Source organism: Solea solea, chromosome 21 (assembly GCF_958295425.1).
Source record: "Solea solea chromosome 21, fSolSol10.1, whole genome shotgun sequence".
Taxonomy (NCBI): domain Eukaryota; kingdom Metazoa; phylum Chordata; class Actinopteri; order Pleuronectiformes; family Soleidae; genus Solea; species Solea solea.
In genome coordinates this window covers 2,830,331-2,854,851 of record NC_081154.1, presented here as the reverse complement: position 1 = coordinate 2,854,851, position 24,521 = coordinate 2,830,331, and the positions used below count along the sequence as shown (strand labels likewise).

Genomic DNA, 24,521 nt, shown 5'->3' with positions numbered 1-24,521 from the left:
GTTGTGGCTTTCATTCACAAGAAGGAGACGGGTTTACATTCAAACAATTTAAAAATGTACTTTTTAATGATAAAATAAGTTTGCGCAGCATCTGCTTCCGTTAAACACACTCGGTGAATTTATGTTTAAATGAGTGAGAGACGCTGTTTGTATAAACAGTCTTTTGATTGCGTGTTTTTCTCTGGTGATTATAATTGTGCGATCCACGCCGGTGACGGCATCGCGATGGCGACGCCTGCGACTCACAGCGTGCTGCTCTCCAGCTTCAGATCGACCTTCATCTTCTGTTTCTCCATGACCGCCTCCAGCTCTGTGGTCCTTCTGGCATCCTGGAGGTAAAAAAGAAGCAATGAAGGACAAAAATAATTTTTTCCTTCATAAATAAGTATTTGGATGAAGTTGTGGTGCAAAGTTCAAAGGTTTTATTCTAGTTTTCTCTAAATTGTTTCTATTGGGGTCTACTTTTTTGTTGTGAACTGAGACTTTTTAACATTGTGTTTTATTTTAAATGGGTACAAGCAGACATTTCTGAGAGATTAAGTTTGACGAGTGAACCGCGACTTATTTATTTGCACGTGTTATTTAATAAAGCGTCAGTAAAAACCTGCGAAATCTTCACAAAACACATTATGTGGGCTCATAAATAGCTGATATTAGTTCAATTAAAGGCCATCGTTATTTTCTTGTCTTATTTCTCACAGTCTTAGCGTTCATTCGATCTCCTTCCATCCTTCACTTAAAAACGTGGATTCCTGATTCACTTGGTTTCACTTGATTTGCTCATGTTTTGTTTTCACTTCACATAAAAACCTTTCAGCGTTGCATGAATTTACCTCCAGCAGTGCTTTCTGCACGGCCAGCTGACTGTAGACTCTGGCGCCCTCGTCTGGAATCACAGCCCGCAGCTCCTCCTTGTTGAGGGAAAAGAGCTGAGCGCCTGTCAGCACTCCCAGACACGACACCGTCCTGAGGGTAAACACAAACACACACACACACGTGATTCCCTGCCACTGAACTCTATCCTGACGACCTCTTTCATACAGCGACTGCTCTCCACTCCACTGACTATAAACACTCACGGTTCACTGAAGCCTTTCCCTCTGAGCCACTCGGCCACTTCTTCTGGAGGAGAGTGGTAGTTCAGAGGAACACTCGTGTCACTGGAGCGCGGGATGACCAGAGGCTTGTGTAGCGTGGTCTTTCCGTTGGTCAGCCTCTGCAGCAGCTCGTCGTTCACCAACATGACTAAGGAAAAAAGAAAATGACACGACATTCAGGCTGTGGACAAAACATGCATGCACAAGAATGAGGCTTTACATACTTTGTCTGCCTTTGATTCCAGAGCAACTGACTCATAAATGTGCATCTTTTTCTGTGTTATTCATGACTTTTATGTGGAGTCATTGACAGCCGAGTGAAAACCAAGAGCTGAGCAACTAAATGACACTTATTGGATGTTTTTTGTCCACAATTTGGGACTTTTATCAAGTTAAAATAGTCTATTTACTGTAGGCCCTGTAGATCTTATTGCACCGTGTTCTGTAAAATGCGACATAAAGAGACTTCTACCTCTGCAACCAACCCCGTGTTTGTCTCTGTGCCTTTCATCTGCTACCTTTATCTGTGTCCTCTGCAGCTGGTATGTGTTGGGTGTATGCCGGTAAGCTGTGTGGACGCTGTGGGGAGTGGGTGGGGGCCTGGTGCAGAGCAGGTGGACTGGGTGGGACCGGAGTGAGAGTCTTGGCGAGGGGAGGCGCAGCAGGGACCTGCAGGAATGTGCAGCAGCAGAGAGAGAGAGAGAGAGAGAAGAAAACACTGGAATTCACTCAGGTATGTTCAGGTGAACACACACTCTGCTGCTTCTGTGTGTGTGTGGATGTTTGTGACTTACACTGGGCGGTTTGGTGGCGACGGGGCTGTCTATGTGAGCTACAGGTTCCAGGATGTTGAAGGGGACAAAGCCAATCTGGTTGAACCGATTGCGACACTTCCACCAGCGCTTGGATGATTCGATGACCTGTCGGAAACAGCGGAGTTTGCTGTGAAATCACTTGTGTTTCATCTAGAAATACCATCGTTCACGTGACGTCACTGCTCTGTTTACTGCATGCAGCGTCTGACAGCTGTGCAACACGATGCAGTCATTTTTGCAAACTTTAGACTCATTTATCAGCTTCACGGCTCTGAATAGATTCCTGAATGATAGGTCAGACACAGTGTTGGCCTCCTGTGCTGCTGAGAACCATCATAAGACGAGGCCTGAGCTGTGCTCACCAAGTACAGTCTACAAAGTCTTAAGTTTGCCACTTTTTCCACTCCGTTAGACAGAAGTCTGTGAACCGCTCCCTTTCCTGCACCAAATTCCATAGAGAAAATCAATGTTTTTCAACCACACGAGCACAAGAGCTGCTGCTTTTTTAAAATGGAAATGAGGGATTTCAAACATAAATTGAGAAATTAAAACAAAATAATGGAGGCAGCAGTGGATCAGCAACTACTGTGTGGGACTTTAGTGTGACACAAATGTTTGATTAACAGTGAGAAAAGGATATTATAAGATATTATACACCTAAGCAGGTGTTGTTTTGTTAAGAGGCTAAAATCTAAACCAGTGTTTTTTGGTGAGGATGAGCGTCCATGTCTCCAACATCGTTACCTCCAGAGTCTCCCCCTGCTGCACTGAAAGCTCACTGCTGTTTCTGGCGTTGAAGTCGTAACTGCAGCTGTAGAGACGCTCGGGCTCCGGTGGGAATGTGCTGCTGTCTCTGTAAAAAGTAAGAAGAGAAAAACAGATGTTGGTCTCACACAGTTGAAGGTAAAAAAAATAAAATAAAATAAAAAAATAGATTTGCTGTTTGAAGACGACTTACGTGTCGTCCTCGATGTGGAAATCAGGAGGACCGACCGCCTGAGGAGGCTGTTGCTGCCGTGGTGGAAGAACAGGAACATTCATGAATGTACACACAAACACACATGAGCATAAACAAGGAGAGAGAGAGAGAAATAAGGGGCCAACAGACTGATCGATGGGGGTAGTTGACGATATAAAGAGTCAGGAAAGTGCAGAAGGACCTTTGACCTCACACAACAGAAAATAACAACTATCCTGCACCACTGTACACTTTTTCGTGACATGTATGTGTTGTAATTGTTCACACACGCAGGTATTTCATACCTCTTGTTTTGCTTGGAAGGCTTCGTGCTTGTGCTGTGACTCGACAGGATCTTCCCAAACCTGCCCGTCTGGCCTCAGGGCTTCCGGTTTCCAGCCGTCCAAGAACACGGGGGTGTACGGTGTGACGGGCCCTCTGAGCTGAGAGCTGCGGGAAGAACACAACACGGGGCCACTGCGTTGAGCCTTACTGCACCAAGACGATCATAACACTGGAGGACGTTATCAACAGCTAAGATTTATGTGCCTGATACATTTCTCCGTGTGAACACAGTAATTATATTGTGTTGGATTAAAACAGAGAAAGTGCAGCGTACTATTGTTAAAGTGTGTCGTGAGTAGGATTATAATTATAAACAAATGAGTTCACACAATAAGCCTGTCTGTGAGAAGCACACAGGGTAAAACAAGAGTTCTATTCTAACCTGTACGTTCAGTAGGACATGATTAACAATTGTATTTAAGTCACAGTCGTTCAATATGAACTGGCAATCAAGCACAGCTGCTGCTGTTTCCTTCACCACGCAGCTCCAATTAAGTTTCCTGAATGCAGTCGTGACGAGTGACACTTTGTCAAAAAACAGATCTGTAACCAGAGGTGGAAAGAGTACTGAAATGTTCTCAATACTCAAGTAAAAGTACCACTATTTTTGATTGAAAAAACGTTTACAAGTGTACAAGTGAAAGTACTCAAGTTAAAGTACCTTGTTTGAGTAAAACTTACTCATACAAGTCTCACAGACCCTCATCATTCACTGCCAAAGTTTTGTCTTTTTTTTCACTTGGTAACAAATGTTTTAAAATGCAGTGAAGTACAGTACGTACCAAAAAACTTTACTTTAAAGGTACACAATTACAGTAGTACGCGAGGAAATGTAGTTCATTACTTTTCCACCTCTGTCTATAACACATCATTTACCAAAGTAATCATAAAATAAAAGCGGCTGGGCCGAGAGAAAACTAGGTCACAGCGTAGACGTGGGACCGCGTAGAGACCACACTGTTTTTGTAATTACTCAGAAATCCACAGGGGGGCGATAGAGAGAGCTTTAATGACAAAAAAAAATAGTAAAATTAATAATTGTAAATCGAGAAATATCGTGTTTTATTCCGGTTTTGTGAAATGATCTGTCAAGGTGAAATACACGCTGGAAGGATTTGTCTCTATTTATGTCTTTGTAAAACGAACTGCCGTAACAAAAAGGACAGATATAGGCATTAAAATGTATAATTGGATATCAGCAAACACCACTAATGACTAAAATTGTAGGCCAAAAAGCTGCAAAATCTCATTGACTTCTATGCTAGCGCCCCCTAGAGGTACAGATGCTTATTCATTTTGCACAATAGAGACGTTTATACCCACATCTGCTGTGACATGAGACTAAATGACCGAATGATGTCCATACAGGTCAGGGGTCTGCAACCTGTGGCTCTACAGAAGAATATTTTATTTCATTTTTTTGACTTTCAAGGTAAACACATCTTATTTAAAGATGAAGCCGAGGAATGAGAGTGTTTTTAATATTTGGGGCCGCTGAAAATATGCGTCACATCCTGTGACTGCGTCAAATGTGATATTTAAAAACCTCCCCAAACCTGACAAACTTGTGTTTGAAGTATGGAGAGCCGGTCGCACACACACTGAAATGAAGTCATGAGTGTGTACATGAGGAAATAGTCATTTTGGATCCACAGCCCTGAACATAGTTTTATTTATGTTAAAGTGAGTCACTTATTATTTGATCAATTTTTCAGCTAAAAACAGCTATGAAATGTCAATAGTTTTCTTTTTGTTCTCAAATTTCATAAACGCAACAAACTATAGTTCTTTTATAGCGATATATAAAACTTAATTTGTGTTTTTTATGAGTCAAATAGGTTTTGCGGCTCCAGATGAATTATATTTGGGTGGCGAGGGGGTTCAAAAATGCCAGTACAAGCCGCTATATCGGCAAAAATCTTTCAAAAGCCTGGTGGTGATTGTTGCTACTGACCGATAATGCGTCCAGTAAGGACCCAGAGATGTCCACAGCTGCCTCTCCTCCTCGCTCAGGTTGTCTTGCAGCAGAGACACAGCAGAGGTTGTGAGTGCAGGGCTGGACACTGAGGCCCCGAGCGCCGGTCCTCCTGTTGTTTTCACCATCTGTTTGCACCCAGATAAAACAAAGACTTATGTTTTTTTTTTACAGACACAGACCTGATACTCAAAGTCTCACAGGGGCTAAATCCACCTGCTGGAGCGCTGAGTGACACATTCTCACGCACGTGAAAAGAAGTGACTCAAAGTTCCAGAAGTAGGAGGCCACGTTTCTTCTATTCAGGTACGACCAATACGCGCAGTTTCAAACACACCCAGTCCACCCTTTGACTCGCTTTAGTCTGATTCATACCTGAAAAAAAACCTGAGGCCTTTAATGTTTTATCAAATGTCAACGGAGACACGCCTGAAATTCCAGTACCATTAAATTGGGTAAACACGGTGAGTTTTTTAAGACTAAACAACTTCATTCAGCTTTAATGCAAATGACATGTTTTCACGTAATGCAGCGACACTGGTTTTTCAGCTGGGATTAACTATAGCTCAAGTTTGTTCCAAATGTATTAAATATGAATATTTACTGAATAAATGAAACCTGGGGTTTGTTCGACCTTTGCACCAGGACTGACTGACTTTGATAGCTGCATGACTGGGCTCTACCCTGAGTAAATAGTGGAAAAATGACTCAGGCACACTGATGATTTTTCCATTATTTGGACATGAAACACGCTTATACTCAAATATCACCTATTGTATAACTTCAGTTTGCCGTAGAAGACCAGAAAAAAGAAAAAAAAAAGGGACAGTGACAGGTGTTGTCCCAACACGACCGCAGAGAGACAGTCACCGCTCTGACTCACCATGTCCAACGGTTTGAATACATGATGAACGAGCTCCTCCGACGAAGGATTGGCAATGGTGGATTTTAGACGCGCCTGTAATGAGATGAAAGGGGGATTTGTTTGAAAAGAAAAAAACAAGGGTGGTGCAGTGAGGCAAAAAAGAAGAGGATGAGAGTGAATACACACACCAGGAGGCTGAAGCAATATTTGAATTTCTGGAAGATGTCAATAAATTCCTCCTCTGGTGGTGGACGAGCCTTGATAGTGAGTAAATCCTCTGTTTCAGGGAAGTCAAGACACACACAGAATAGAAAATGAGTGAGCGGCAATAAAAGCTAAGTTTGAACTTGATATGCACTATATCACTTTTTACCTTCAGCACTTGGCTTTTTACTTTTCTTCTTCTTCTTCTTCCTCTGGTTCAGCACCGTCGCTGCCTCTGCGGTCTGCTGGAGCTTGGCCATGAAGCTCTCGATGTCATCAAAACAGTGGTTGAGGATCCCCTGCAGAGAGAGACAGAGAGAGACAGAGAGAGGGAGGGAGGGAGAAGAAAAAGAGAACCACTTTATTGTTATATATAATCCTGTAATCATTATAAAATACAAAGCACGCAAGGAGACGCACCACTTCTCTCTCCGCTCGCAGGAAGGAGACATCGGGCCCGCCGTTGATGGCGTTTGCTGCCGGGGAAGAAGAGAGCAGAGGATTCCTCAGCTGATCCATTTTCATTCATGCCTCTGGTGTTTGCATTTGAAATTCCTGTCCCCTTTTTCTCCCCTGAAACCCCCTCCTCCTCCTCCTCCTCCTCCTCCTCCTCCCACAAACATAGACAAAGCAATCTCTGTGCTCCTCCGGATCCTTTTCCTCTCACTTCACATCTTTCCTTTCCCTTCACCTTGTCATCACGTTAAAACATTTTATTGTGGCACACAGTTTAAGGGTGAAATGAAGTCTTTTATTTTTTGTGGACTCACCTCTGGGTCCAGGGTAAGGTGGAGGGTTTGCTGGCGGGGGGTTAGGGGCAAGTGCGATGGGGTGACTTGGGATTCCATAAGGGTCCATCATCTCCCCTCTACTGTGAGGAAGCCTGAAGGATGAAGAGGAGAAGTCTTTGAAACACACAACGCTGCATCCTTCATCACACCAAACACCCTGCAGGGAACCTGACTTTCACAAACACTGACTGTCAGACAGGCTCGTCCTCATTCTGAGAGTCACTAATGGAGCCAAAATGGCTGCAACGGAGAGGACAACCTTTGATCAGTGACTCCAGCCAAGACAACGGAGGATCCTCTGTTGAAAACAGACAGTGTGATGTCTCTGAAATTCAAACCCCTGACCTCCCTCCCTCCCTCCCTCCCTCCGGAGCCCTTATTCCACTTAAGTACAGTAAACAGAAGGAAAAAGTGCTGACTCGTGCCTCCGCTTTAGATTTCACACAACACTGTAAAAAAGTAAAAAAAAAAGCCAATTCATTGTGAGGCAAAAGACAAGGACGTGGATCCGTTTATTTAAAACATACGTCTCTTTGTCTTTGCACAAACACTACAGTCTAAGCAAACGCCTCAGAGTGTCGACTCAAACTGTTCCCGCTCAGTCACAGAATCAGCATCGAACATAAACCGCTGTCTTACCACACACACACACACACACACGTATGTCCTTCAAAAGTCTCCAGGTAACACAGGTGTATTCCGTTCAGGCTCCGAGCCGCTGCTCTGACACCATCGTCCTCCACCTGTTCTCTCTCTCTCTCTGTGTGTGTGTGAGTGAGTGTGTGTGTGTTTGCTGCCACAATGCTCTTGTTATCTCTGTCACACCTTGTTAAGTTATGTATAAACCAGAAATACAAGTCTCCCTCCCTCTCTCCCTCGCTCTCTCCCTCCCTCTCTCAGCTGTTTACACTGTCCTCTCTCTGTCTCTCTCCTGCCCTCTGTCACACACACACAGGTGAAAAATGAAACATAATGGAAGAGGTGAAAAGAAACAGAAACAAAAGGAAAGAAAGGCAAACAGTTCACACTTCTTAAAAGACTGGATTTCATTTCAAAATATCAAACCAGTGCTTTGTGGTGGTTGTGTACCTGGAGGCATCAGTGTCACGGTTGGACCGATCAGAAACTGTGCGAGCGACGTCATCGCGGATTTCCTCCGCCTGTGTGAGTGAGAGAGGTGGCATCACTTGTGAAACCTGAGCCACACATGCACAGATTGACGATGACGCAGCAGAAGCAGGAAAGACCGGGGAACTCGCTCACCATCACAACCTCGCAGCTGAAGAAGTGAATGTCCGGCTTCTTCTGCTCCTCGCTCTTGCAGATCAGCATGAGCAGGGACGGGAAGTGCTTCACCGTGTTGATCGCGTCACACCGCAGGATGGATTCCAGGGAGTAGGTCTCCAGCTCGTCCTGCAGGCCAAGAGCAAATCAAACATGGAACATGATTGCTGCAGTATGTATTGAACGCTTCCTCCCAGAGGTCCAAAAATATGGGGATTAGACAAAATTGGACACTAAATTGACCATAGGTGTGAGTGTGAGAGTGTGTGGTCTCTCTGGTGATGGACTGGCGACTGTCCAGCGGAGGATAAAGCAGTAGAAGATCGTCATCAGCATCATCAGCTCTCACCTGGCTCTGTACGTCTCGCAGCTTAATGGCCTCGGCCCCGACATCCAGGAACATCTGTTGACTCCACAGCTTCTTGCTTTCGGCCAAAAAGGAGAGACGCGCCCGGGCGTCCTCCACACCCTGCACGTCCCCGTCCTGGAGCGAGAACGTCATCAGGTGCTGCAAGAGAGGAGAGCAGGTAAATGAGTATGTGTGTGTGTGTGTGTGTGTGTGTGTGTGAGGGCAAAGAAAATAAAATGGGTGCAGGTGATGAGACTCACATTGACGAGATATTGCGAGAGGTTCGTCATCCTTTCCTCCTCGTGCGTCGTGAGTAACAGTCAGTAAAGTAGAGATGGGATCAGGAAAAAAATGTTGTTGGTGCAGCAGCCAGTGATGCAGTACATGTGATGCTGACTGTGTGAGGGAAACAGGAAGTTTAATCCTAACATAATCTCTCTCTGCCTCTGTCTTTGTGATTAGCATTTCATTAGACGGCAACACTCTCATTCAAGGTCTGTGTGTGTGTGTGTGTGTGTGTGTGTGTGGTTTCTGCTGATGACTGTGTGAGTGAAACCAGTCTGACGACAGTGCTGTGACCTCACCAATCAAACCTCTCTGTTCCTCAATGACCATCAACACTGGAATCCTTGGTATTGACAGAGACTGAGCGTCGAGCGGTTTCACCCCAAAAACAAAAAAAACATCCAAAAATATATATACATTTTAAATGTTAAAAGATAATATATATATATACGTGTATATACATACTGTATATATACAGAGAGAGAGAGAGAGGCCAATTTGAAATTATGGTAAAACATAAAAAAAATGAAAAAAACTTTATAAAATCCTTAAATAGTGACATTTATGAATTCCTACCTCAGCACCACTTTCAAAAAAGCAGCAGCTTTGTGACAAATGAATTGCTGCACATCACTGTGTTGACATCATTACACACGCACACAAAAAGCACACACAACACAACATCGTCAGAGTATTACCCATATTTAAGTGAAATAAAAAAAGTCTTATGTTAGTGTCATCTTACCGAGGTCGACGGGCTTCCCCTGCTTTATTCCTGATGTTAACAGCTGTGTGTGTGTGTGTGTTTACACTGAAAAGAGTTTCTGTGCCTCAGTGCCTCTGCAGAGGTTGCCTCACACTGAACTAGAGCTTTCACAGGACACACACACTTGTGTCTCCTAGTTAAGCCCCGCCCATGATACACCACCCCACCTTAGAGATAAAATATTGACTCACTCCCCCTTCCTGTACACCTGCACTATACATACTAACACACGACTGCTTTAGTATGTGCGGGACTCCGAGTCTGTGTCTGTGTGTAAAAATGACGAAATATAAAAAAATGCACAGTATGTGTGAAGAAAATCAGGTGGTTGTTACGATCTAAAGTTAAAACCTTAACCGGTGAGGGCAAATCTGAGTTGATTTCTCAAACCAGGTGATGTGCCGTGGCCCTACACTCACTTTAAAGTAATAATTAAACGTTTAATACATTTAATTAAATATATACAGTATATTTTATTATATCCAAGCTCGTCTAGTGTTTTACTTACAATTGTCTACGTGTTATTTTCGAATTTATTTTGTATTTGTTATTTATAGATTCATTTTGCATCTTCATCATACTCTTTTTTGTGGACTCTAGACTTTTAAATCATGATTGTCAAGATATAATTTTGATTTAAAATTGAAAGAGTGATTTAAAGGCTATTATTTCTGTCAGGGGAACTTAACGTTTAGCCAGACATCTGTGAACTATTTCACATACAATTCAAATGGATTAAAAAGATGCAATTGAGTTATGTTCATAAAGTGAATAGGCAGATTGTTACTGAGTCAAAAGCAGCTTAGACTTTGGAATTTTTGCTCCAAACCGCAATAGAGTTTTTACAATGAATAGAAAATGAATCAGTTTTTCTTCCTGTCAAAACTTCATAAATAAAAAAATAAAAAAATGAGTCCTTTATCAGTCCCACAGGGGTAATTCCTTCTCTACATTCAACCCATCTACTAGAATGTTTGGAGCAGCAGCCACTGATGTGAGCAATGCCAAATGCTCACAAAACAACACACACAGGAACGGGGCAAAGTTTTCATCCAAGTTTTGGGCCACTTGAAATCATCTGGTGGGCCTCGTGTGGCCCACAAGCCTTGAGTTTGAGACCTCTACTTTATTTAATTTATTGTTCATTTACTGGATGAGTTCTGAGTGAAAACCACAAATGCTGAGATTTATAATCACTGTCACCAGTGTTGTAAATGTAACTAAGTACAAATACTTTGTTACTGTATTTTTCACGTATCTGTACTTTGTTATTTATATTTCTAGCAACTTGTACTTTTACTCCACTACATTTCCTCTAACTATCTTTTTTACTACCTAATTAAATCAGAAGAAGGGCTGGTATTATGGTCTGTATTTATATCGAGCTTTTCTAGTCTTGATGACTTTGCTCAAGGACACATATAGACTAGCAGAGGTGGGAATTTTAACCCACAACCTTTTATGTGAAAGACAACTCACCCCTGGCACCACTTAAGTACAGTAAATGTCATATACTTTAAGTAATATTATAAATAGGTGACTTTGAACTTCTACCAAAGTCATTTTCTGGTAACTTACTTGTACTTTTACTCAAGTATCACCTTTGAGGCTTTGAGGTTCTTGTAACATCACATTCACCCGGTTCAGGTGGAGGTGGTGGGTCGTGCAGACACAGCGTGTCCGTGGGGGTTTCACATTTCAAAACAGTCCTTGAATAATTGCAAGTGTCTATGTCTCCATGTTGTCCACCAATGGAGGAGAAAGGCGGAGTCAGGTGAAGTTTGTAACAACCCCCAAAAACATCCCACTTGACTTTGGTGTTAGTATAAGGACGCGGGGACACGCGGCGTGGACACTTTTCTCAAGAAACAACCTCCACTGATTCACACAAGAAGGTATTTTTAAGTCATTAATGAATGTATGCGGGTGGGTGTTTTTTTTATTTTGCTGTGTAGTTTTTTCACTGTGTTGTTAAGTTCCAGCACAGTGTGTGATTTATTTGCCAACAAAACAGGCATACGTGGCAGACGTGTGTGTGTGTGTGTGTGTGTGTGTGTGCGCGTGTGTCCACAGAAATGTCACAGCTACAGCCACGAGACAAACACTCAAATCGGATTACATGGTATGAAGTCGTTTGCATAATCTGAATATGTTGCTGTGCTGTGGTATTTAAAGATGTTGTTTGATGACAGATTCAGACTTTTGCATCAGTTTAAGATTAATGTTTTTAATTAACTTATATAGCCACGTGTGGACATGTGTGAAATAATCATTCGCTGTAAATGGAAGTTTTTAAAAAGAAAAAAAAAACAAAGTGAGATTAATAATGTGTTAAATTGCCACGTGTTACATTCACGAGCCTTTGTTTACTTCACTCACTGTGGCCACATGAGGGATTGCAAACTATAAAAAAAAAATACTGCCACGAAAACCCAAATGAAAGTTAACTGCGAGTTTAAATGGCGCGTGACGGAAAAATAAAATCTAAACAATATTAGGCACGACCTGATGACGCGTTCACTGCCCTTTCGCGCGAGCGCACTACAAACTGTCAGCGGCTGTCACTATAACAACAAAGTAGTTACAACCAATTAAACGCTATTGTATTTATGACTGTATAGATATTCTGGTTATACACTGTTGTCTGAATGAATAGATGTGGAGCGTTTCCTTATCTTATTTTTAAATCGTATTCTAACATTTTTTAGTACCTTTTTTTCTGTAAAATTGTTGAGATTGTTATTGCAGTTATATTATATAAATATATAATTATATTATTTTCTTTATTTGCATATTTTTGTTACGTGCCCGATATCGTGATCAATTCAGTCCAGCCAGGTGTAAACGATGCACTGTTACTGAAGACGAAGGGATGCAGCTTTACGGTCTTTTTTACGGTGCTTGAACTCAGCATCACTATTGCATCACACGGAAGAGACCAGCCCGTTTGTAGTACGCGTACGAGGAGGCGCGCGATTCGCTTGAGGACTCAAAAAACCGCCGTGTTCACCGCTTGTCTTCCCCTTTCTCGCCGACTATTGTACACTTTAGTGCTATAGTCGGTGTGTTTTCGTGTTGTGTTCGTTTTAATGTAAAGAAAGCGAAGAAAAACGTGTGTCGGTACAAGCTGCGGCTCCACGTGCTCATCGGAACCGACGGTCGTTACCACCACCACAGACGTTTTCTGCCTCCTCTCTACCTCTTTGTTTGGTATCTCCCGGTGTTCAGGTGGGTTGTGTTAGTTAGCAGTGTACTATGTTCTGTGTATCTCAAGCAACAAACTAAGTGAGTGGAACCATCTTTATATTTGTGTTTCAAGATGAATTAAATGTGTAACTGATGGTGGGGTCGCCGCTGGTTTATTAGTAGAGCCTGGGTAAAACTACAGTAAACTCCCACTTCCATTTTAGCTTCTGTAGTTTCCTGTTTTCATGCTGGCTTTCTGTCACTGTCCTTGTTTTATTAACCTGTACAGAGCCAGTGCTAATGTTAGCAGTGAGGTCTGTGCTTTTCCTTTAAAACAGTGGTTCTCAAACCTACCAGATACCACCAGATGAACCTCATCTAACACTGGTGGTACAGGTACCACAGTTTGAGAACCACCACACGAAAACATGGAAATGTCTGTCGTTATAGCTGAGGTTGGAAAGTAATTTAATTACATATTAAATTGCCCCCACCCAATGTGACATTACAACACGATACAAGATGTCACTGAAAACTCATTTTTACACAATTGTTGTATTGTTATTGTATAAGATACACATTCACCAGGCACTTTATTAGGTACAGAGTGACCCAATTGGCACCTAGTGTCGTCCTCTACATACCTTGGTTGTAAAGGAGTGTTTATATTCCTTATAATCATTCCAAACCAGTTTGGCCATTATCCACTAACCTCTGGCATTACAAGGCGTTGATCACTCCGAGAACTGCCACTCACCAGATGGTTTCCATTATTTGTAAACCATAGAGATGGTTGTGTGTGAAAATTCTCAGCATTTTAGAAATATGTTTATAAAGTATGAAAAATACTCAGACCAGCTTGCCTGGCACCAACAACCATGGCACATCCAAGGTTTACATAAATCATCTTTCATAGTGGCAACCCTTCATTAAGAACAGCTGAAAGTACACTGGTAACTTGGTGTTTAAACATACAGTACATGTTATCTATCTCTCTTAGATGGAGAAACAGCCACTCCCAACTGAGGATGACGTGACGGAAACCACGCGGTCAGAGCTTAACGGCTACGCCGGCGAGGAGAACCAGGAGTCCTCATCTGAGCCTCCTGCCAGAGCAGGGTGGAACAGCAAAGTGGAGTACTTTTTGGCTCAAGTGGGGTTCAGTGTCGGGCTCGGCAACGTCTGGAGGTTTCCGTATCTGTGCCATCAGAATGGAGGAGGTTAGTACCTATTGCATAGTAACCGTATTCTGTGTTATGTGAAATTAGTAACGTCTCATGGTGGGACTGCAGACTGTTAATGGAGGACTGCTTTGCTCACCTCTCACATTTTCCAGGTGTGTCAAGGAACTATGCTTCTCTTCTCATAACAGAAAAGATGCCATTCATCTTTGTTTGTGTAGTGAGCTTTAGCTTTAAAATTCTTCCTGCCCTGCCTTGCTGGTTTGTTTGTTCAGGCTGCTGTCGAAACATGGTAGCCCAAGATGGCGGCCCTTGCCTAAAGTACATATGTCAGGTTAATTCAAAGGCTACAGAAATCAAACTCTTTTAAAGTGATTATACACACATACTTTTGAGTAGTATGTTCATTTTGACCAATAAATCCACCTAAATGTTACACACTGGACCTTTTTATTATTCTCGATCATGAACACCATGTCTAGGGAGTCGTTATGAAAATGGTCAAATATACTTCGTTCATTTGCTAACTGATCGCTTGGTCACCTGCTCTCCTCAGGTGCTTTCCTCCTCCTCTACGTGCTGCTGATGATGGTTGTGGGTATTCCCTTGTTCTTCCTGGAGCTGGCAGCTGGGCAGGCCATCCGACAGGGCAGCATTGGAGTGTGGAAGTACATCTCACCGAGGCTCGCAGGGATTGGCTACTCCAGCTGTGTGGTAAGATTAGCTGTCAAATTGACCCAGAAATGTATGCACAGTACTAGTGGTATGCAGTAGAGTGAACAACCAGTTAGGTATGAATGCAATAAATCATCATGGATTTGGCACTCTTTAAATAAGTTTGAACAAATGTCCTAGTCGTTACTTAAACAAAGTAAGTCATTTTACATGAGATTTGCACACAGCCGCAGGTGTGTGCAGTGTGACAGCCTCCGTTGTTGCTTAATTTCATGCCAGTGACAGTACATACTTATTTCTTAGTTGCACTTAACACCATATGAGACGTTGTTTTTTTTATGGTTTTATTGTATGGCTTGTTTATTTGTTTTACTTTCTACAGTATTTAATTTTTTTATTGTTCTTAGGTCCATTAGGTCTTATGTTTTTATATTACATTTTTTTATTTATCTCTGACGTACAGCACTTTGTTTCAGCTGTTGTTGTTTTTACGTGCTTTATAAATAAAGTTGGATACATGTAATATTTTATTCCAAGAATTCTGTATTACCAAACTGATCATCTTGTTCTCAAATGTCTTCAGGTGTGTTTCTTTGTGGCTCTCTACTACAACGTGATCCTCGCATGGAGTCTTTTCTATCTTGGGAACTCATTTCAGTCCACGTTACCTTGGAATCAGTGTCCAGTAGAGGGGAATGTAACCGGTGAACACTGAACACAAAATGATTAAAACCTCATGAGCTGTTGTGTTATATATATTTAGATTAATAATTTTATTTTTTAATGTTTTTACTGCACTTAAAGAATGTGAGAAGAGCTCCCCCACATCGTATTTCTGGTACCGGAGAGCTTTGGATATCACAGACTCAATTGATGACACGGGCTCCTTCAACCCATACATCACCTGCTGCCTTCTGGCAGCCTGGACCATTGTGTGTCTGGGAATGTTCAAGGGTATCAAGACCTCTGTCAAGGTAACTATGAAATGTTTTGGCCACTGGCTGTCTGTTTTACTGTTATAACACAAAATCTATTCTGATGGTTTCCATTTGCTGGGTTATAGATGAGTTTTTAAAAAGAAAAGTGGTGCTGGTTTGAATGTGGGGATGGTGGCGTTAGATGCCAAAATTACAAAATGAATCCAGTTCAGGCTGACATCAGGCGTTTCACACAATTACTGACTTAAGCACTTAGCTTCTCAATTACAAAGGCCATATGTTGAGTGTGTAACGAGCAGCGGGCTTACACGAGATTAAATGAATCCTCAGTCCTCCATGTGGGGAAAATGGGTTGTTGAGTAGCAAAATTAGCAGGAATTAAAGACATTTTACACAATCGTATGAAATGTGAATGTATTACTTGGTACTGGGTTTAATTTACCTGTCATGTAATCATTTTTGTCTTTTTTAAGGTGATGTATTTCTCCTCCATCTTCCCCTACGTGGTGCTCTTCTGCTTCCTTGTCCGAGGACTCATGCTGGATGGAGCCTTAGAAGGAGTCACCTACATGTTCTATCCTAAGGTATTTTGCACATTAACTGTCTGGTTCAATGTGGAGAGGTTCAGACTAATGTCCCTATTGTCCTCATTTTTTCTTTCTCTCTATACATCTTTTTGTAGCTGGAGATTTGGGGTAACATTCAGGTCTGGCGCCAGGCGGCCACACAGGTTTTCTTTGCTCTGGGTCTTGGCTTTGGATCTATTATTGCCTACTCCTCGTACAATCCAAAGAATAACAACTGTCACCGTGACGCTTTCACCGTCTCCACTATAAACTTCCTCACGTCTATGTTGGCAACTCTGGTGGTGTTTGCTGTTCTTGGCTTTCGTGCAAAAGTCAAGGTCATGGTTTGCGTTGTCAGGTAGGGTTGTGTGTTTCATGTGTCACGAAGTGTTCCGACAAAGAAGCTGTGCTTTCAGACTTTTGGATCACCGTGTTATTTGAAGTTTATTATATCCTAGGGGTAAACAATTGTTTTGAAATGAAAATTGCAATACAAATCGTGTAGTCATATTTATTTTAAATATTGTGTGATTAAGAATCCAGGTCGATAACGATGATCACGCAGGGGATATTTACTCGATCACACAAGGATCTTGGAACACAGAGCATTTTGGCTTCTTTTTTCCATTTCTATGTTTGAACACACAGTATTTACAGAGCCTATAAGAATTTGCATTAAGAAATTGCATTATAGAGTGTCTTATATCCAATTTTCTTTTACCCCCCATTCTTTGCTTGTTTTTCTGCACAAAAACAAAAGAAAAACAGTCTATTTTGTGACTTCTGCACAATTATTGCTATGTTATATCACTACTAAAAATGCGATATAAAATTAATCATAACTTTAACTCAACACATAAGAAGATGGATAAACACATTTTTTAAAGTCTGATTATGTGACTTATAAACACACACCTCCAGGATGTTATTAAAAGGAGTTGTGTATTTTTTCCACTGCAAGTTATCAGGGGTGCGCCTGCGGCACAGGAATTCTTGTTTTGCATCTTTTTTGCTTTGTATCTCAGTAAAATGTTGAGCTAATCTCTAGTTTTTTCAGGTTTCAGTACAGATGCTCTAAAACTAGCAGTATTAAAAATAATTGTGATAAACATCAAAATCGGAGAATATAGAATGAGAAAATACGTTGTGAAAAAGTTTTTTTGCCATGTCGCTCAACCCCATCCACTGTGTAACACACTGAATACTCAGCTGAACCTCGACTTAAAAAAAACAATGTAAAATCGCAGTTGCAATATCTGTCATAAAATCGTAGTTAGATTTATTTTTTGCCTGAATTGTTCAGCCTCATTTATAATTCTTTGCTCTCAGTAATGTGGAGAAGCTGTCGGAGCAGATTGGCAGCAGTCATGTGAACGGAAGATGGATGCCAACCTTCAACTACTCTGCTCCCATTTCGGTGGATCTCGAACAGTACAGAGCCTGGTTTAAAGAGCATGGGAATAAAATTCCTGGCAATTTAACAGACTGTGATCTGGAAAAAGAGATGCAGAAGGTAACTTTTAACCCCTTATTATTTTTGTACTGTTATTGTTAATGTTATTGTGCTAAAAACTAAAGCCGTCACTCTTGCTGGTTTTCAGGGTGTGGAGGGCACCGGTCTGGCTTTTATTGCCTTCACAGAAGCCATGTCACATCTGCCCGGCAGCCCATTCTGGTCAGCGCTCTTCTTCCTCATGTTGCTCAACCTGGGACTCAGCACCATGTTTGGCACGATGGAGGGCATCCTCGCCCCCCTCACTGACCGCTTCAGGACTCTGGCCAACAACAAGACCAAACTCACAAGTAAACACATTTTCTACCTCTACTTAACTTTTGGATTATATATATATATATATATATATATATATATACAGTTTTAGAGGTCTGTCATTTTGTACTGAAAGCTTAAACCCAGAAATGATAGAAGAAGCCAAAACACAGAAGAACAAGACGACGTAACAAAAACATGTCGAAATTATTCAGGCATGGGAGGCAGATTTTTTGCTTCGTCAGCTTAAAGAATTGGATATTTCCGAGTTCAGGGATGGTACATTCCAACATTCAATACTGACGCTTTCAAGCAGAGGGGAACAAACTTCATTTTGGATTGTTTGTCGTCTCTCTTTTCCCACAGTTTTCACCTGCGTCATTGGCTTTGTGATTGGCCTGCTCTTCACCCAGCACTGTGGGAACTACTTTGTGACAATGTTCGATGATTACTCTGCCACGCTGCCACTCATCATCGTGGTGGTGTTTGAGACCTTCAGTGTGTCTTGGCTGTACGGAGCGGACAGGTGAGGTGTATATTTTTCAGCCTGTCGACGACCGAACTCCCGAACTCCCGCTCCAGACTCTGAACTTTCGCCGTTCTGTTCCTTAAAGGTTCCTCGATGACATTGAAGAAATGCTGGGATGGCGTCCCAGTGTGATTTACAAATACCTGTGGAAATACATTTGCCTGCTTGCCATGCTGGGGCTGCTGGGAGCTACTGGCATTCAGATGATCATCACACCCCCAACTTACATGGCATGGAACCAGGAGGAAGTACGTATTATCATGTTAACTCTTGGTAAACAGTGGCTAAGTTTTTCAGCCATTTAAAAACATGAACGGTTTATTCTGGAGAACCTGTTTTGTACGATGGTTGGCGACTTAATAAAACAATATTTCAAAGTGTGAAACACATTTTTACACAGTTTAAAACAAATTAACATTCAGGATAAAACATCTGCCGAGCGTGAGATAAATTAGCAAACTGTGAAACTTTTCACAGCTTGTGAAAAGTGTCCCAAAGAGTCCTAAAACAAATTTAAAAATGCCACAGTTCCGGTGGGGAAGTTAATGTACCAAATGCTGCAAGTCACGTAGAGTGATAACCATGAGTCTATGGTGACTGAGCATGTAGTGAAAAGTGCCATTGATTACTTACTAGCTGCTGCTAGTGTCCTATAAAATCACTCTAGACATCTTGTAACATCTTGTACTGTAATCTACAGGAGGCTAGTGTAGTCTGGAGTGACTATAAAGACACGGACACTGCAGCCATTACTCTGAGTTTTCTGGAAAGAAATTGTAACAATTAGGGCTTGTAGTATAAACTATAGGTGTGCAGTGAAAGTCTGCACAGTGTACTGTTGTGGACATGGACAGTGAGTTTGATATGTCCTTTTAGATTTTAATGCATCAGGGACACATGACGCTCAACTACCAACATCCCTGAAGTTAGTATTCTGTGTTCATGAGCAGATGCCTCATGTGATTGATTGATATATATTTACTAAATGCAAATCTGTTAAATAAATGCTTTGTTATCATGTTCCTCAGGCCTCTGAGAAGCACCTGGATTACCCAGGCTGGGCTCTGGCTGTCCTGGCTGCGCTCATCATATTTGCCATGATGCCTATCCCCGTGGCTCTGATCCACGCCCTCTTGCAGGAAAGGTCAACACGATCGTCTAGAGAGGCAGAGACGGGTCAGTACAGCATCGTCAGCACCAACGACAATTGCGAAACTCCAATGACCGACATGACGCCACTGGACCAAAGGAACGGGACGACCGCTCCCTTTTCCTAAACGCTGAACTTGTGACGATACAAAGGACCTGCAGTAGTCAGTTTTCAGTGGGCCACTTGTAAGGACCGTTTAATGTGACTGCTCTTTAGTGCAGCCATGGCACAGGGAGTGGAACCAAATATTCTTTATTTTAATATTTAAAACCTCTTTTAATACTTCTATGAAGCCCACCCATATTCAGAGCATTTTCTTTTCATTATTTTATTGACTCTCTTCAAAATGGTTGGACAAATCACACAAAAATGGAGCTGGTTTGAGACAAATCCTCCATCGAGATAAGCTGTTTGTCACGGTTTCCCTAATGTGGAACACAAACGACTACAACTGTAGTTTGTTTACTTTTTTTACAGCATTCTACTCTACACCACCTCACACTGCTGTTTACTTCTGCTTGGAGATGGAAAATGGAACTGAAAGATTCCAGTCCCTGAGGTGTAAAATTGATCTTGTGATGCCATTTGCAAAAAAGGTCGGTTTTTATATTCTCTGACACATCATTTTTTTTGTATAAATAGTTGTTCTATTTATCTAAAATAACCTTAAATGAGATTCACTTGAATTCGTAGACGTAACTGTTGAATGTAACCAAACCAAACACAAGTCACAACAACACAAATGTGAGCCTGGACCTTAAAGCGGGACAACACAAGGTCACTGACGTGTGATTAAGACGGTGAACCCAGGCGCGACACAGACGTCCTTGTTCAACACTACACCTACACACACAGAACAGAAAAATCTCTTTATGCTAAACAGATGTGTCGTATGATCCTCTCACTTATTTTATTTAAGCATTAAGAACACCGAGAGACTGTTACACCAAAAATACATAAATGCATTCAGGATGACAAGTCTATGTTCAGATTACCAGGCTGATGGCTCTAAATCCAAAAGTTCAGAAGTATGTGGTTTCTAGATCAGATCTGATATGTGGCCATGCGACATGAAAGAACAGTCATAGCAGTGTCCATCAGGCCGTTTGCCTGTACACGTGCACCAAATGTCGTTGTTTGACGCTCAGCGCATGGTGTCATTGACCTGCACCAAAGACGTGAGGTGAAATCAAACGAGTGTTTTCTTCTCGGGGCTAAATCTTGGCTTAGGCTCCTGATGTCGATTCATTGAATTTCGGTTGTTGATAACGCATGTATTAGATTATAGGCGTGTTGTTTGAGAGGACAGAAGAACACTGGTACTCGACCAGGTACGGACAAAAATCCAGAAATGATTGTCAGTTAACGGGGTACATTTTTTAAAAAATATTATTATCGTTACTGTTGCTTTAAAAATACAGTGTAAATACAGTGTAAACATCTTTAAAAAATAGTTGGTTAATGTGTTAATATAAGTGATCATAAGTACAAACTTAGAAGTGATTGATCGTGATTGGTCTCCTGTTTCTTCTAAGATCCGCGGTTAACTATTTACGGGCGCCCATTGAATGCAACACGCAGATTATTGAAGCCACACACAGTGAGGATGTTACCCTTTTCCCCCTCACAACATCTCAACATGAACCCCAATGGTTGGCCTATGTAAAAACTTAAATACAGAAGAACTGATTTGTCTGAAGTGAAATTATACTCCTCTGAACATAGCCCACAGCGGCAGCTGTCGGATATAGTGTTCTACATGTTTACGGCCCAACACGTCCAAGTGCCGCGTTACTGTGACACTCCTTCAGCTTTGTTTGCAGGGTTAGGTTATGTATGATAACATTTACCTGGTGTTCAGCATCTAAGCATTTGTCACTTAACTAGGGCTGCAACAATCCACAGATGAACCATCTGTTACTAAATATAAACTCAGCTTCTTCTATGACAGTAAACTGAGTGTGGACCAAATAAAACTTGGTGCTTTTTATCAGGAGAGGTTACATTTTAAAGGGAATTCTCGCTCGTGTGCCATTTCTGTGATGTCACAACACACCAGCACTTCAGTGTTGTTCTCAGTTTCTCTGTTTGTTTTTTTGCCAAATGTGTCCAATGAACTGTTACGCCATGGTACAAACACTGAGGGGAGAATAATAACATTTTTAGTGTAAGTATGTATATAGCACTTTCCATTTCTTCAAGAATAAATGTTTTAGAAATGTGAATCTTTTGCCTTAAGATGTGAATCAAGTTGTCTTTGATATATATGTGTATATCAATTTCTTGGGGGAGATTTATGTTTTACTTTGGGCTTGAAAGGAAACTCAAGTGCATGTTTATTCCCTAAAGGCCTCACACCAGAGATTTATTTTTCATCATTGTTTCAATCATTGTTTTCTCATATTTTCTCTTTAGTGTTTTTTAAAATCTTGGTATTATGGAGTGCCTTCAAACTGAACAAAGTGTTAAACATTCCAGCGTTGTTTGTTTTCAAAGTGTTTCACATCTGTACAAAAAGATTTAATTTTACTGTATATATATATGTTGTCTTTTTAATTAAAATATTTGAGCATGACTTCTGTATTTAAGCAATGTGTTTTTCCCTCCGGAGTGTGAACTTCTATCTTTATCTATTGTTTTATAGTTTTTTCTTACAGGGTGTTTGCTTTCGAAGCATTTCTAAATCAGCATTCGACGGACTTGGAACAGGAACAACACCTGCTCTCTGCACCAATATCTGCTGACGGAAGCTGAAGCAAAATCAGGAAAGTGGTGAGCAGCTGCGCGACAACTTGTTGCAACAATATGAAGTGTTTTTTTTTTTCCTGGCCGACTGTTTGGGAAGTTCTTCTTGGGTCAAGGCTATAAAAACATTTGATAATAACACTGAGGACTTGAGGACTTTATTCTGTATTGCATCTCCATGGAAAGTTGCAGACACACACAGCCTTTTAATCCAAAGTGTTTGTGTGGATTTTTAGTGTAATATACTGTAAATGTCTTTGTCCTGATCGTACAAAGGCGACTGTAAGACCTAATTATAACTCTGAATTATGCATTTTTTAGGAATATTGATGTTTTTTATACCTTTTGATTATATTGGGATATTTTATTTAAAACCATTTTTGACACTTGTGCTTTAGACACGAGATCCAGATGACTGAGAATTGAGCAGTGAGTGTCAGTGGGGAGCTCTGCTCAACACGCACTCATGTTCCACTTATATTGTAATACAGAGTCATGACAGTAGGTTGTGTGAGCGTCACATGATTGTTTGGCTCATTAGGTTTTTTTCTATTCGTTAAAAAAACACTGAATCAATGATTTTAACATGTGCCAATGTACACAGAAAGTCTCTTGTCATATGACTCCTTTTCTTTTTAGATTTATTTGGCTTAGCATGGCACTCTCTTTCCCTCTCTCCCTCTCTCTTTCATACATATATGTGTATGAAAAATGGTGTGTGATTACGCTGCGGGATGCACACTGTGCTCCCCCTGGAAATAATATTATTTGTCCGGGGAGTTCAGTTGTCTTGGATGCAGTCTCACCTCAGTCAGCGACAGATGGGAGACAGAGAGGACAGGACCAACACCCAACGTACACAGAAACACGACGTCGTCGCTTCGACCTCCTCAGGTAAATGCAACTCTTAAGATCCATTTCAAATGTTAAACTTTGGTCAGTTGTGTGCGTATGATGAGGAGGATTTAATATGTTCAGCCTCACTGAACCTTTGGTTAAAACTATACAGCATAAAACAACAAGTAGTTAAATTTCTAATCCGTCCTATCTTGTGCATGTGGTCCCTTTTTAAGTTAAACCTGTTTTCTGGATTAGTGGTGTTTGAAATAAACCAGTATTTACAGTTTCAAAGTTTAAAGTTTTATTTTAAAATTTAAATATTGATATCATGTGAATAATTGTTGTTTATATAATCCGATTTCCTTCCATTGCAACCAAAAAACACAATGACTTTAAGTGTTGTATAATCATCGTCAGTGATCTCAGGTGTGGCCCTCTGCAGACAACTAGTGAGAAATAAAAACATGTTAAATAAATGAAAAAATACATGTCTGTCTGATATTTTTTATGATGATTTTGATATTTTAATCTTGGAAAACACCAATTATTTTGCTGTTATTTGCTTGTCAGCTGCTGTCTGTGGACAATCAAGGAGGGTTCCCTTTTACCCTTTCTAGGGACGAGAAGATAAGACATGAAGAATTAAAGCATTTCTGTAACTGTGTAAATGCATAAGTCAGAATTACACTTTCCTCTCAGCACATCAACATTTACTTAAGGATATAACACAAACTTTAACACCTTAACTGCTGTCTTTTTTTGTGTGTGTTTTCACTTGTATATCAAAGAAAAAGATCCAGTAAAAAAGAACAGTGTTGGTTTAATCCACAGTAATTCACTCTTCTATATTCTTACAGGTGAACCCGTGGAAGACTTACATGGCGTGCCTGGCAGCTCTGTGCCTGCTGCTGCTGGTGTTTCCACTGAGCAGCTCCCAGAGCACCGTGCAGCAGTCTGAGCAGCAGATCAACGGCCGTCAGGCCCCAGCGGCAGCACCTCCTCCTCCAACACACATACGAGACCTTCTTAGGAAGGAGGACACCACTCACGCAAAGCGAGCATGTAAGTCTGAGTGCCAGAAAAGCAGAATCAGTCGATAAACGATAAAATAAAAATGTTTGTTCTGTGTGGATTAGTGTGAAAAGCTCCCTCTGCTGGTCGTTAAGCGTCTGTGCTTCCACAGATGGACACGTAGACAACGACAATGCC

At 41.4% G+C, this 24,521-nt stretch overlaps 2 protein-coding genes across 6 annotated transcripts; one reads left to right on the top strand and one right to left on the bottom strand.

The window, feature by feature from the left end:
- Nucleotides 1–44: 44 nt before the first annotated feature.
- LOC131448354 (epidermal growth factor receptor kinase substrate 8-like protein 1) lies at nucleotides 45–9,828 on the bottom strand. The gene is made up of 19 exons (XM_058620736.1): nucleotides 9,714–9,828; nucleotides 8,944–9,079; nucleotides 8,684–8,842; nucleotides 8,314–8,463; nucleotides 8,140–8,210; nucleotides 7,030–7,142; nucleotides 6,680–6,735; nucleotides 6,429–6,558; nucleotides 6,244–6,332; nucleotides 6,074–6,148; nucleotides 5,170–5,318; nucleotides 3,176–3,320; nucleotides 2,871–2,923; nucleotides 2,657–2,765; nucleotides 1,892–2,017; nucleotides 1,616–1,766; nucleotides 1,080–1,245; nucleotides 834–966; nucleotides 45–329 (listed from the first exon to the last, which is right to left on the bottom strand). The coding sequence occupies exons 2-19, from the start codon at nucleotides 8,971–8,973 to the stop codon at nucleotides 243–245; spliced, it is 1,992 nt and encodes a 663-aa protein (XP_058476719.1). The 5' UTR covers nucleotides 8,974–9,079; nucleotides 9,714–9,828; the 3' UTR covers nucleotides 45–242.
- A 1,647-nt stretch (nucleotides 9,829–11,475) lies between these two features.
- Nucleotides 11,476–23,265, top strand: LOC131448494 (sodium-dependent neutral amino acid transporter B(0)AT2-like). Of its 5 annotated transcripts, none has more exons than XM_058621017.1 (14): nucleotides 11,476–11,629; nucleotides 13,921–14,140; nucleotides 14,658–14,815; nucleotides 15,360–15,480; nucleotides 15,581–15,750; nucleotides 16,188–16,298; nucleotides 16,397–16,638; nucleotides 17,610–17,793; nucleotides 17,882–18,083; nucleotides 18,415–18,574; nucleotides 18,663–18,825; nucleotides 19,606–19,753; nucleotides 20,205–20,323; nucleotides 22,385–23,265. In XM_058621017.1, exons 2-14 carry the CDS (start codon nucleotides 13,921–13,923, stop codon nucleotides 22,469–22,471), a joined length of 2,085 nt encoding a protein of 694 aa, XP_058477000.1. In that variant the 5' UTR covers nucleotides 11,476–11,629; the 3' UTR covers nucleotides 22,472–23,265. The 5 variants fall into 5 exon arrangements, with proteins under 5 accessions (XP_058477000.1, XP_058477002.1, XP_058477003.1 ...); XM_058621019.1 differs by having other exon boundaries at nucleotides 22,372–23,265; XM_058621018.1 differs by lacking the exon at nucleotides 11,476–11,629 and adding an exon at nucleotides 12,672–12,962.
- The last annotated feature ends 1,256 nt before the right edge of the window (nucleotides 23,266–24,521 follow it).